At 46.8% G+C, this 13,877-nt stretch overlaps 1 protein-coding gene across 4 annotated transcripts in view; it reads right to left on the bottom strand.

Annotated features, from left to right (window-relative positions):
• Nucleotides 1-683: 683 nt before the first annotated feature.
• SMYD4 (SET and MYND domain containing 4) overlaps nt 684-13,877 on the bottom strand; it is a 262,456-nt gene continuing 249,262 nt past the window's right edge. For all 4 annotated transcript variants that reach the window (XM_069615364.1, XM_069615366.1, XM_069615365.1 and 1 more), the window contains exon 11: nt 684-1,798. In XM_069615364.1, coding sequence (XP_069471465.1) covers nt 1,645-1,798 — 154 coding nt within the window. In that variant the 3' untranslated portion in view covers nt 684-1,644. The remainder of the gene's footprint in view (nt 1,799-13,877) is intronic.

Here is a 13,877-nt window from a genome sequence, read left to right as displayed (position 1 = left end):
TAACCCGCTTCGCGGAGACAGTATCTTCGAAAAGCAGGTTCCTCCTGATCTTTATCGGGGGCGACATCGACGCCGGATTTGTATATTTTCCTTGCCGGCACAGTGACCAGGCGTCGGCAGCACCTCACAGCTTACGCTTATTCTCTTCACCCCCACATGATTGGTCTTCATGCAACTGTTGTAATCACGGCTATGCATGGCATGCACAGCCACCGGAATGTGCTCAGCCATTGGTTCATGCTTCGAGGACGTCATCATTCCATCCTCTGCTCTCGCGGAGCACAGAGCTCCTGCTGTAGATAATGGAACTCTGATGCTTTCGCATTGAACGGAGCCGGTGGGCCCCACAACTGTGCAACCATGATTACCATCAGCCCCATTAGATCGGACTACATCAGGCAGCAGCCCCACACTCTCTCTGCCCACATCCATGCTCACAGCCCTTCCACTGGTTCCTTAGCCTCTGGCAAACAGCTCGCTTCCCATATTCTCAGCCCCTGCGGCGGAGGATGGACGGCAGCCCTGGTCGGTTCTCAGGACAGTCGGAACCAACAATAGGAGAACCCTGGGGGGTGATTCTCGGTGGGGGGTGGTCACCAAGCATCCTGGGACCCTCTCTGCAGCAGCTGAGCAGGCAGGTCCCTGGCCAACTGGTCGCCACATGTTGTGGCTGGAAATGATAGTTGCTGAGTAAGCCTGCTTTATTCATCAAGTTACATCTTCATGTAGGCAGTTGGTAGTAAGGGACCGGCACCACCACCCAGACAAGCCTTAGCCAGTTGATCTCTCTCTTTCAACTGACTCCCTCAGGAATGCTCGCATACAAACACCCAACAACATTCTACGGTGGAGTGGCATGACCTCACACATGCTAGCACCTGCCCACTATACAACACCTTGGTGTGTGCATGTATTTTTGTTAATTCCCAAGTGGGACTTTCTTCCTTACATGGGCCATTTATGCACATGCAACCCCCAACGGGCGTGGCCCTTTTTGAACCAAGGGTTGCACAGATGTCTGTAGAACCCAGTCAGGTCAGAGTAGAAATCTGGTGATGGTTCTTCCAGGTTGGACTTCACCAAGACAGTGTTACTGAGATTTCCCCCAATGCATACAGATGTGAAATCATAAAGCTACAGGCACATAGGGGCGGGTGGGGCATACAGGCTGAAGGGTCAACAGAATCAGCACCATTTGGGCCAAAGAGACCAATTTTCTAGTAGGCATACAAACAATGACACCTGTGAGCACTCCATGAGAGAACACACACACACACACACCATCTCTGGGACCCCGCTCGTGAGACATCCTCGTTGGTTCTGCCTCGGCTATGGAAGGCTTTGGTATGCAGGACCTTACAGAATGTCTGAACCCATCTCCATTGGCATCATGAGTGGGCGTGCCATTGTGTTTTCCCCATAATTGCTTGGCCACACAAGCCTATACTGCCTCTCTGACCCCATGGCCATTTGTGGTTTGCGGAGGCACCCCTTCACTTGGCTAGATTAACTCATCCCCATAGCTTGGGTAGGCAGGCCCTTGTTGCCTCTGTAGCCCCAATCACGTTCAGCAGCTTGGCTGGGCAGCACTTCACTGCTTCTATGGCGACTACAAGCAGTTGAAGCTTTGGTAACCTACAGCCCTCATTTCATCTCTGTCCTAGTGAACTTCAGCATTTCCAAAAGGCAGGCTTTCATCTCTTGCAGTTCCTGGATTGGTTCGTGCCGAGGGCCATAATGTACAGATAAAACTTTTTCAGCTCTGATAATAGCATCCATTGCTTCGGTCACAGCACGCCTGAAAAACAGAAACAGATAACAAGAGTGTAAACTGGGAAAGCTGGGTATAAAGCAGACAATACAACACCCAGCCTTCCCACTATATGCATCGCAGCATGACACTATGTAAATCACCTGATACACTGCTATGTGTAACAACTGACTTGAATCCTCTGTGTACACATAATCTGATGTCACTCATTGTGTGTGTCTATTGACACAATCTTTTAGAGTCCACGGGGACACAGGATCAACACAAAAGTCACACATGTAATGTTAAAAATGTAGGAACTTTTTCAGGATCGGCGGGATTGATGCCAAAGGGTCTGATACAGTGCTCCAGATAAGATTTTTAAGTGGGAGTATTTCACTGCCTATTTTTTAAAGTTGGGAGTACACATTTCTTTTAGGGAGTAAAAATGTAAGTCCATTTCCCAATGGGAATATTTTATAAGTGAGTAAACATATTTTAACTGGAAAACTGATTTTTTTTAAAATAATGATTCCTTTGCGCCTAGTTATTCATACCCATTAGAAGATACATGTTTACTTCTTCCAATCAGGCAGTAAATAATAGTAGTTTCTTCCAGTGGTACTATGTGCCCAAGTGGTCCAAACATATCCATGGAGCTGTGTGGGTGAAAGCAGCAGCCTACTTGTCTGTTTCCTATTTTTTGTTGGGATTATTTTTACTACAGATTTTTAATTTTGGGGGGGGTATTTGCCTATTTTTAGAGAGTAAAAGTGGCCGATTCACCCCTTATCGGGGCTGGTCTGATAGAAACAATACAGATGGCTATGCTAGAGGCGTCAGGATGAGACAACTCAACGGCCTAACTAATGGAATAATGGCCTTCCAAGCGTTCCCTATAGCAATACACGGTCATAGGGATATATAGGGACCAGAACAATTCTTAGCTCCAATTTAGCCTGAGGAATATAGTGCCCTGCTCCCTTCTAGGCCACTCATTCCTAAGGATACAGCTCCCACACCCATGGTCATCTTAGTAGCTCAGTCTTTGGTGTGGGTTACCCCCCAGGGGACAATTATACTGGTGCTGGTTGGTGGCAGTATATTTTAATGTAGTGGGTGCATGAGTAGTAGCCATTTTGGCTCACAAGAAGCTTTTCCTAAAAGTGGAGACTCTAGTGTTGTGAAATTCAGTACCCAGGCACCTGTACCTTGTTGCCCTAGGGTGTGATTGGATGGAGACCATGAATGGTCATGTAGAATAATGTTCTGATGAGAGCTCTGGTCAGGAGCTCACAATTAGGAAGAGGATCTTATGGATGAAAGGATGCTTTAGTGGAAGAACAACAACAATATTTGTGCACTTTCCACTAGTCTTTGGCTAGTGGCATTTGACTCTTGACGAGTAAGAATTATGATTCGATAACATAATATGCACTCCACATGGAGTAACTTTGGATTGTTACTAAAGTATCAGTTTTCTGGCAATTCAGAGAGGGAGGAAGGGTTACTTATGTGGTGAGGACGCATATATTATAGCTAAACAAGACAATTTCACAATTTCACAGTAATGGAATTAAGCTAGACTGAGGGTAACAATTGAGATGAAAAGGATGTGCATCATGAATACAAATCAATGGTGATTATATTTACTTGAGTTTGTAGTCTATACCAAGTTGAATATTGTCACTGGAAAGCGCTTTGTTTGTATTTTATGTTTCTTCTTTTTCCCTTAATGTACTGCTTCATTTATCTATATGTCTGTCAATTGAAGACTATTACAATTTGAATCCTATGTGATTAGAAGGCTGGAAGGTCAACGTCTTTAACTAGGTCCTGAAGAAGTACGTACTATAGGAAGTAATAGACCACCTACTTGGTTCTAAACCTTTTTTTTTAGTGGTATACAGAACTGTAACCTAGCAAGTGTTAAGTTCCTACGGATTGGGGAAAGATATACATTACCCGTGTGAACGTTTTTTCTGATGTATGTATTGTGAGAAACCTGACGGTGTCTGCTTGACTAGTCCCTGGGGATCTGTCATCCAGGTGGCCAGGACACGGCCATCGCTATTGGATCCAGTTCCTGGGGGTGGACCAGTGCAGAAGGATCACCTGGATGCAGTCAGTGGAAGCGGAGCAGGCAGTGGAAGCGGGACACCGATGGGTGAGACTTGGAAACCCCTTTCTTATGACACCTTTTCCCCATTCTACTTCGTAGGATATTCAGAAGCTATACCCTCCCCTTTTTTTTGACACAAACACTTTCCTGCACCACGAAAGACAACAGACTAATAGCAGAGCCGTTTACCTGACATGTCCCAACACAAGGGTCAGGCAAAGTCAGGCAATTGATAATACCCACACACACCAGACAGCCCTTTCCCTTCCCCACAGGTATAAAAGGTGGAGCACGAGAGCACACAAGCAAGACAGACCGCCCGACGAGACAGTTATTCCAGGGCAGCAGTTCAAGAGGAGACGAAATACGGCAGGAACTGAAAGGACGGCAAGAAGAGAGGAACCCTTGCCTTTTTCAACCCAGACCCACGAAGCCTCCGTAAAAGGGAACATAAGACCGCGAACAATGCCAGAGTGTGCTGTAGCAGATGTCAACAGTGCACAGAGCCCTACTACACTGATAATCAAGGCTGGGAGAGATGCCTGCTACCATGGTACCGTCCTTGACTCCAGAGACAAGAAAAGCCCAGCGGTTCATCGCAGCCAGTAAATCGGGGGGAGAACCGATAAAGAAACTGAACTGTGTTGATCGAAGGCTGCCAGTTGCAACATAAGGTGAATCAAAGAGCTGTTGAAAGACCAGCAACAGAGTGGTCCAGCACCACATGGCTGCTCATTCGAAAGACTCTCGCTGGTCCCACTTTTGTATTTGATGAAACTACCAATACCAGACGACCGTAGGAGAGGCACAAAGAAATGGTCAAATTGGTCAAACAAGGGTCGAATAAAACAGCTTGTACAGTCAAACGTCTTTGACCTGTGAACAAAAGGAAATCCTGTATCGTAAGAGAGCAGAGGGAATTGTATAAAGTGGCAATCATGAACCCGACTGAGGGATGCCGGCAGAACGGGGTGAAGGATGATAACGCCACTAACAATGTGTTGATAAAAGTGAATCCGACTGAGGGATGTCCACAGTGGAATGTTTAGAAAGACACGGAGACTTGTAAATGCAACAGGTGAAATCTTTAGAATAATAGCCGTAGTGAACCCGACGGAGGAAGGCTAACATTTGAGAAGGGTCTGAGCCCGGAAGAGGGGGATCCATGGGTGAAAAGTCATCACCCAACGTACATGTTGAAAGGAACATTGCGCTTTGTGATTTTGAACACATCAGGTCTGCGGAGGCAAGAGACATTTTGTAGAAAAGAAACTTACGGTCCCGATACCAGTGAAAGGAACTGTAGTCTCGTGCTGAGGAAGCCTGAAAGTGTGCTGTGCTCAGTAGTCCCGCCTTGTCCCATGCTACTAACGTGGGGAAGGGAGACCCCCTGCTGCCACATCCTGACTTATTATTTGTGAACACGTCTCTCTTTTCTTATGAATACCTACCACACTGTTTCCTGTGCTTAGCTGTAAGGACTGGCAATCTTTTTTTTTTAATATAGGCCCTTGTATTTGACAAGGATGCCACTAAGACTCCTTTCTTAATATTTGATGGTCGTAGCTTGCTCCCATTTTAGATTTAGGTCTAGATTAGGTGTTTTTCCAACCCGTTTATACTGTTTAGGACAGTTATGTGTGTTCATGGGTGAGACGCTGTCAGGAGATTCCTGGGTACAGCAGACAGCCTGGTGTTTTCCTGTGTTCTTCACTGAACTGTGCCCTTAACCATGAAGTTTTCACAGGTGGTTCTGAGACTTCTAGTTGAGGAAGTGACCCATTTGGTACGGATTGTCGCCAAAAATTCATTACCTCCTGGCATTCACAAGGCTTTATTAGCAACCACTTTATGATAAATAGGAAAGAAAAGGAAATGTCCACCATGAATCTCAGGGGTTTCAGAACTTCACAGAATATCTTCATTTCAAAATGCAGTGTATTCCTATACACCGAGACATATGCCCTCATTACGAGTCTGGTGGTAGCCGTGCCGGTAAATCCGGCAGACTGACATCAGACCCGTTAAGAGTTACTGTAACTGTGTTGTTCCCCATTCCCACGGGGTCCCATAGGATTCTATGGGAATGGGGACCACTGGGACACCGGCACCGTCAATGACAGAGCCGGTGTTACAGAGTACGTTTGCGTGCGGGTGCCGGTCTGCCCGCAAGAGCAGACTTGGCAGCCATGAAGGCAACCCGCCCCCGCAGACTCGTAATTTGTAGGTCCGGAAACAACGGTGCCGGTAAGCATGCCGGCACCGTTGTTTCCAGACCAGCAAACTCGTAATGTGGGTTCATTCGATTAAACCTGACGGACGCATATTTGGCAATATCTAATTGCCACACTGATGGATTTCCTTCTTATGAAAGCCCTGGCTTTTTTAATTTTTTTAAAATAATAAAATGATGCGGATAATTCGATCTCTGAAAGAGAAATATGCTAATCAGATTCCACTTTGATAAACTCCATGCCAAAAGCATGGTGTTCACTTGTGCCTTGCTGCATCAGTATCCTGATACAAAGCACCTGCTCTACCAGTGGCACAGAGAAGGTTCAGAGGCCACAGGTGCCCTCTTGACAACTGCAGTGACACCAAAGTTTCTGCATCGCGGAGGCAGCATTTAAAATATGCACCCTTGTTCCAGAAATTACATAACTCTAAAGATGATTTCCTGGTGGCACATACCACTATAAATATAAGCCATACATGGGTTAGGGTATGGTGGCCAGCATCTTTCAGTGTTATCCCAGTCACATAAAATTGGTATTGCACATCTGTCAGACCCGTGGGCCCAGTTCAGCTATGTAAGGGTTATGTGTATTCCGCCAGACAGTCTGAAACCCTGCCCTACTGGCAGGAAGGTAGCCTGGCTGGGTGCCTCTCTTTGTTCCTTTGTAAAGGCAGGTAACACCCTTCTCCCTGGGACAGCCACTCCCACTCCACAGGATGTTGGCCTGGGAACAGGAATGATAATGATGTGTTATTTATATTGCGCTTTTGCCAGCGCGCTTTACATAGAACATGTTTACATACAATATCACCCAACCGAAGTTGGTACTCATTGATCGACCTCGGAAAGGTTGAAAGACTGAGTTGGCCTTGCCAGGTTTCGGACCTGCAGATCACACACAGATTCGAGCAGCGAGCGAGCGAGCATTCTTACCAGCTTATGAAAGGGCACACCCATTCACAAAGAGCCAGGCCTCACATCAGGGGGCTGTTTTTCTAAAGGGCTTTGTTTCTATTGAGAAGAAAGGGGGCAGGGCTAGTAGCCAGAGCTAGATCTGTACAGCTTTGAAAGGGTTTTGCCATCTTGATTCTCTCTGCCTCGTATTCGCTTTCCTGTTCCCTCCAGTTCCTCTGTAGCAAATCACTTTGTATGTGACATCATGAGTCCTCATATTTCAAGAGCAAAGTACTGAACCCCCCGGGGACTTCTGCCTATAAAAGAAGGGGGCCTCCCACCACTTCTTTGAATCATCTGGACTCATCTTGAACCATCCTGAAGATTTCATTGGACCCTACTGGAAGGGCAGTTGTAAAGTGAGGCAGGTGTTCCAAAGGCAGAAGCAAGATCAGTCCCCTAACCATCCCCATGGCCCATTGGATGCGAACACTGCAGTTGGACCAGAAGTCTGCATCTCTGCCAGCCACCCTGTGTCTAGGACTTCTCCATGCAGCAGGTCCCCTGAATGTTTGTGCCAGCCTTCCCAGGGTTTGCGAGCCTGAGAAACAGACTGACATTGGCCCTGGAGTGGGACTCAGAGCACCTGGAACCCAGAACCGCTGAGATCCCGGTTGTCAACGATGACCCACTCTGGACCATGATTCAAGCACACCTAGACGCCGAGCAGTCCAGCAGGACCCACCAACGCTGCCCTTTGGCATCCATTTTTCTACGAACCGCAGTCCGCTGTTCAACTGCGTTCGCCGCCGCACTGCACCAACAAAAGCACATTGTTGGCCCGGCTCTAACTACAAAAAACATCTGCCTTGCCTTGCTTGAGTCGCCATCCAAAATGCTAGCTTCTTCACTGCCACTCCTGTGTGTCGACGACCCGTCCTGTTCTCTGAACCGCGACCTCAGCTTTCCAGTCAAACTGACTTGTTTGTGTATCTTGGTATCAGCTCAACTGGCGTCAATCCGCGACAGCCGAACCAGACCTGGTAAGCACCCGATCTGCATAGCTCGAATAGACACTTTGAGACCCCAGCTCCCCTTCGATTCAACCCCACCTCAGCACCAGCTTGCCGCTGGACTATTGTGACTGCCGCATCTGCGACCTGAGGCGACACCGCAGCCAATGTCGAGAAACCTGGTTTGACTTCTTCTAAAATATTTTTTTACAGTGTTTTCTTGTTAGTTAGTATTGGACATGGTGTGTCTAATTAAAGTATATATTTTTATAGGACCTTGATTGGACAGTCTTTTATTTTGGACTGGTATACTTGGCTGTTTGGGTTGCTACTGAATCACATTTGCACCCCGCCTCCCTTTGCCCACTTTACCACATAAGGCGAAGGAGGTATATTTTTTTGACTGTGCCTGTTTTACCTTTATGACTGGGTTGGCTCTTGGTTTGTAGAAGTGTGAGGGCTGAGTGGGTGTTTTATTAGCTTCTAGTCAAAGTCAATCCGACACACACCACATCAACGTTTCCTATAATTGCACTGATTAGCATTGGGAATTCACAAGTGTGGCTTTTGAGCTATCGCCAGCACCTTGGTGGTTTACAAAACCCATGAAACTGGCAGTAGCTGCCATAAAAGAGAGATGGTTTCGGCTAATCTATATGGTAAGAAGGATATGCTTCAGATGTCTCAAGATGAACACTTGCTTCGCGTGCAGGCAAAGCTGACAGTAAAACTTCTCCAGGAGATAGATTTTCTCCTAACTTTGGAGAAAGTGAAGCTCACGACAGCACAATGAACTAGGGTTCTCAGTAGACCCTGTTCAAGCTTCCCGTAATTTGTTGATTATGAAAGTTTGCACAAACAGGCAGAAGGGAAATCAGCCTACTGCTTGCAAAGCCATGCTGTGCTCATATTGATCTCACCACAGTGATAATAGAGCTATTATCTTCCACTCGCGCCATCTCCTGAGGACTACTGCATTGCAAAGCACTTCATAAAGTTAGAGCGATTCACCTGAAACAAATCTCTCTTGCGCTCAACCATTGGCTCTTTGTCAGGAGGCAAGCATAGAACTACTCTGGTGGCAGGATAACACAGAGGCCTGGAATGGGAAGGACATTTTTGGATCAACCACTGATCTGGTCATAGAGTCAGACGTAAGCTGAGCGGGGTGGGGTGCAAGGTATGGAGAGCTAGCAAAAGGAGCGGAATTGTCAGCGCAGCGGCTGGATTTGAACATAAACTGTTTGGAGCTCTTGATCAGCTCAATTAGCCCTTCAAACGTTCACCAAAGGCAGAGCAAGTTGCAGTATAATACTGAAAATGACATATGTCAACGTGGAGGCTGCCAACCACCTCAGCGGCACAAGGTCGAAGCTCATAGCAGAACTGCACCCTGCTGACATTTGAGGCAGTGGACACAGAGAAGCAGAAGCCAAAACAGCCCCTTCAGGGTGTAGAAAAAGCTCTACCGTTGCCCAATGGCTGGCAGAAGATCAAGAAGCTCACATCTGTTGCTGAAAAGCTGTGGCCTGTATGAAGAGGCCCATTTCCAGATGGCAGAGGAAGGGCTTAGAGCACAGAACAAACTGACAGATACAAAAGATAGTGAAGCGAAGAGGTGGTACAACAGGGGCTCAGCAGGAGACATCAGGAGGGATGGGAAGCAGGCCAACAGACTGGAAGTCCATAAGCCAGGAAATGAAACCACGGATAATGGGAATACCTGGAGGGAACATGTCCAGCAGTGAAATGAAATGAATACCTGCAGTTGCGATGCTGCTCTCTGAATCCTCCTACCCCAGAAAACTCAGAGCCCATGAAGAGATGTAGCAGCACAGCTGCACTATCTTGGAGGAAGTGAGAGCTGCGATCTAGTTGTTTTGTACCCCGAAGAACAAGCATTTCCATAAAGACCAAGAACACCGGCTCAGTCCCCGACACACATGTCCATGACATATAAAATCAGATAGCAATCACGGTGGACACCTTCTGGTGCTTCCCAGTGAGTGCCAGATGGAATTCAAGATAGCAAGATGCACCAAGAAAGTTCCATCTCCTTTACCAAAAGGTAGAACTCTTCACAATTCTCCTCCTCTCAGACAACACTGCAACTAACTCCACTGTACATACTACTGTGTATATATTCTGTCCTTTTGGACAAATGTAACATGTTTTTCCTGTTTTATCCCCGGTCTGTGTTCCATGTATTCCCCACTGTCCACCAGTCTGTTGATCAGTATCTCTCCCACTTATGTAAGGCACCTAACTCAAGAATGCCCAGTTGACCTGTCTTTTTTAGAAGTGTTTCTGGGCAAAACACCCTGCATCGTCAATAAATAATTACAAATATCTCGTGGACCAGCTGAAACGCTGCATCCATTTTACAAATGCCAATTTGCCTTGTCTATCAACACCAAACTAGCATGTTTCTTCAGTTGGGGGCCAGACCAGAAAGCACAATCCTCTGACACTTTCCTTCAAGCATGGACACCGGGGACAAATTAAACATTTTGCTTCATTCGTCCCCATAGCCTGTCCATTGGCCAAAACTTGCCAGGAGCAACAGGAGGTAGTACAGCGGGTCCATTGGTGTTGTTTCCAATTCTTCTGGGGGTTTATATGATGCGACAAGGCCAGTAGTCTGGCCTTGTCAAGAGGGGGATGGGAGCCCCTCTCAGCAGAGGGGTAGGGTAAGGCTTACCAGGGAGAAATCCAGTGCCAGTCCCAACTATGAAGTGGATGGTGCCAGTTCAGTGGGCCCGAATGCCTGACCTCCTCTGCCCCCCCAAGTGCCAGTATGTTTCTATGTAGCAATGAATTGCATCACCCAATACCCGTGAACCAATATGCTGGCAGAATAATCTGTTCTAATTCCAGGAAAACAGAGATCCATGAATTGCAATGGAGAAGAGATGCTGCAGTGCCCCACAGACAGACTGGAAAACATCCTGTGAACAAGATCAACTGCAGGGGAAAGAGACGCAATCCTTGCGAACAACATATGAGCAACCCCACTGTCAAAAGCCCTGAAATAGTAAGGACCGAAACTGAAGACCATACGCGGCACGCCGCAGCACACGGCAGCCCTGAGACAACCGAAGAGGAGTCCCCCTGAACCCCTTGGGGTTTCTATACCAGACCCCCTGCCCTTGGGGTCTCTAGACCACCAGGAACTTGAAATAGTGATGAAAACCTCAACCAAAGCTTCATTTACCTTAGGGGAAGCCCAGAAGGGACTGACTAACACTAAATGGGACAATGTATAAAGCAGATTGCTAATGTTGTTACACCGTTGTCTGGCAGAGAGAAAAGGGGTAGGGCTTAACTCACCATTTAAATCCTATGCCATCTGGAAAACCTCCCGGGTGGGGAAGATCGTGCTCAATTGATTACGGACAGACTACCAATCAGGAGACAGGGAGGGTGAGGGTTGTTCGGGTGAGGTCAGAGAAGGTGTAGCAGACATACAGGAGGAAACATGTTGCAGACGGCGGTGGAGGAGGATTTGAAACAGTTGACGTATTGGTTAGTGAGTGCAATTAGCACTGCGGTGTGAGGGTGCATGGAAGAGTAGCAAGCGTGATTAGGTGAAATAGTGCAAGGAATGAATGTGCAGTGTTTGGAAGTGACTGAAAGGAGGGTGAGTGAATACATTGGAGGGTGGATTATTAGTGTGCGCAAGGGTAGCAATGTGGATGATGGAGTAGTAGTGTCGAGGATGGAGTAGAATAGTGGAGGAGGGAGTAGTACTGTGAAAGAGGGCATAATAGTGCGGAGTAGGGAGCAGTATTGCAAAGGGCGAAGCATAGAGTGGCAGCATCAAAGGGTGGAGGCAAGAGAGCGAGATCGAACGGGCAGCAGAAAGGAGGAGCATGAGGAAAAGAAAGGGAGAGGAGTCGGAAGGAGGAGAGTAGTGAGAGAAGACCATCAGAGAGTAAGAAAGAGGGGAAGATGTGCACATGAAAGCAAGAAAACCGAGTCGGATCAAGTGCCTGGAAGGCACAATCAGGTTTCACTTTAGAAAACGAACCCATTGATACAGTAGGGAAAGCTAGGAAGTCCCTGAGGGAGTTTAGAAAGAGAAGGCTAAGTGTTTTTAAGAGTTTATCTAGTCTTTTAATACTACTGAGGGTGAAGCAGTCCGTATCTACGAACCATGGGGTTAAGGATGCCTGTGTTAGGGAGGAGGAGGTGCTTGAGAGAGAAGAGAGAGATAGAGAGAGAGAGAGAGAGAGAGAGAGAGAGATAACATTTTACTAGAGTCCCAAAGGAGAACTGCACCCACTTATAGTGGAGGAATTTCTGGCTGATGGCCAAGAGGATTACAGGACACATTGATGTGTTCCATTCCTTTTGGGAACCACAACTAGCCACATCAGACAGGGTTGGTCTCATTCCCCAACCAAATCCTTCCTATACAGCCTCTAAGAAAGTTTGGAGTTGCTGGTGTATGGAAGGCGACTTATTTCAGCGCATATAGGAATTATTTTGGATTTCCAAACCTTGGCAGTGGAGGAGGGCAATGCATATAGGACGGTGAACGGCTCCCATTCCACTATATCTCAGGAGGTCATGACTTGGTAGGCGGCAGTCCTATTAGGGATCACGCATTCGTATGCCACATGAGTAAAGTGTATTCAAACGATGATGCCTCCTCCACTGGCTCACTACGCAGAATTATTGGATGTTGTTCTGACTTTGTTTCAGTCATGGTGCAGGAATGCAGATCTCTCCTGCATAGCATTGTTGGATTCCAGAGAGGGTAAACTATACAGCAACCCACCACAGCTTAGAAAACCCAACATTTGGATACCACACCCTCGAGGGTCCCCCTCTTGCCCAGAACGAAAACCTGGTCCAAATCCCAGAGTATAACCTTCAGATGTGGGAAGAAGAGAAGTAGGAAAACTCCACTCTGACCCCCAGGGTTAAGGAATACTTGCATGGATTCAAGACTAGAAAGTATCCCTGCCAATGAGCATGCTCAGGCAAGTCACATTAACCACCCAGCTTTTAAGAGGAAGCAATACTGCAGCAGCACTGTGCACTCCTGGAGCTACAGTAAACAGGAGTTTTAAGGGGTTGAAGTTTTATGTTGCTGGCCGTTAGGCTGCAGGTGAGTTGCAGAATAGGAGGAAGACTGCTAAAGAGCAGAGGCAGATTATAAAACCTGGATAGGAAAGATTGATTCAAAGACCTTGACAGGAGAGGCAGGTTGTAAAACCTGTGGACTGGGTGAGGGTAAAGTGAAGAGAGCGAAGCCCAGAGAGTGGGGGAGAGTGATATCCAGACACCGAAAAAAGGTGATGAGAAAGGAAAAACCAGGAGACTAGAAGAGTGAAAGGAAAACACAGAGCAGACGAGGATAGAGAAACTCTGACCAAGAAGGATGGTAAGAGAAAGAAGATAGTACCCTGGGGAAGAGAGAGATTAGGAGATTGAAGGAGACAGTGAGAGGCCCTGATGAATGAAGATGATTACACAATTGAGGAGAAGGCTGAGAAACAAAATAAAAAAACGTAATAAGGAGAAAGACGATAAAGACACAAGTCACCCAGGGACTAACCCAGTAAACAGAAAGATGTAAAGTCACTACAGGACAAACCGAACAGGCTCTTGTACCGTTTGGGAGACACTCACCAAGTCAACAAACTTCCTGACCTAACAAACAGGCATACATTAAACATATACCCCCGGTTATGTCATGTGAACCATTTATTATAGTGTTCATAGGAATGCATACCTGCTATTCAAGAAACTGACTTGGATAGATACAATTTTAGTGATAGCAATAAAACAGATCATGAAGGTGTGGAAGTCCAGGAAAAAAACGACAGTGGAAGATTGGATTAATGATGTGAT

The sequence above is a fragment of the Ambystoma mexicanum genome, chromosome 9 (genome assembly GCF_040938575.1).
Source record: "Ambystoma mexicanum isolate Mex_15411 chromosome 9, UKY_AmexF1_1, whole genome shotgun sequence".
Lineage (NCBI taxonomy): Eukaryota > Metazoa > Chordata > Amphibia > Caudata > Ambystomatidae > Ambystoma > Ambystoma mexicanum.
Note: the sequence above shows the minus strand (reverse complement) of the source record. Positions and strands in the feature narration are given on the sequence as shown.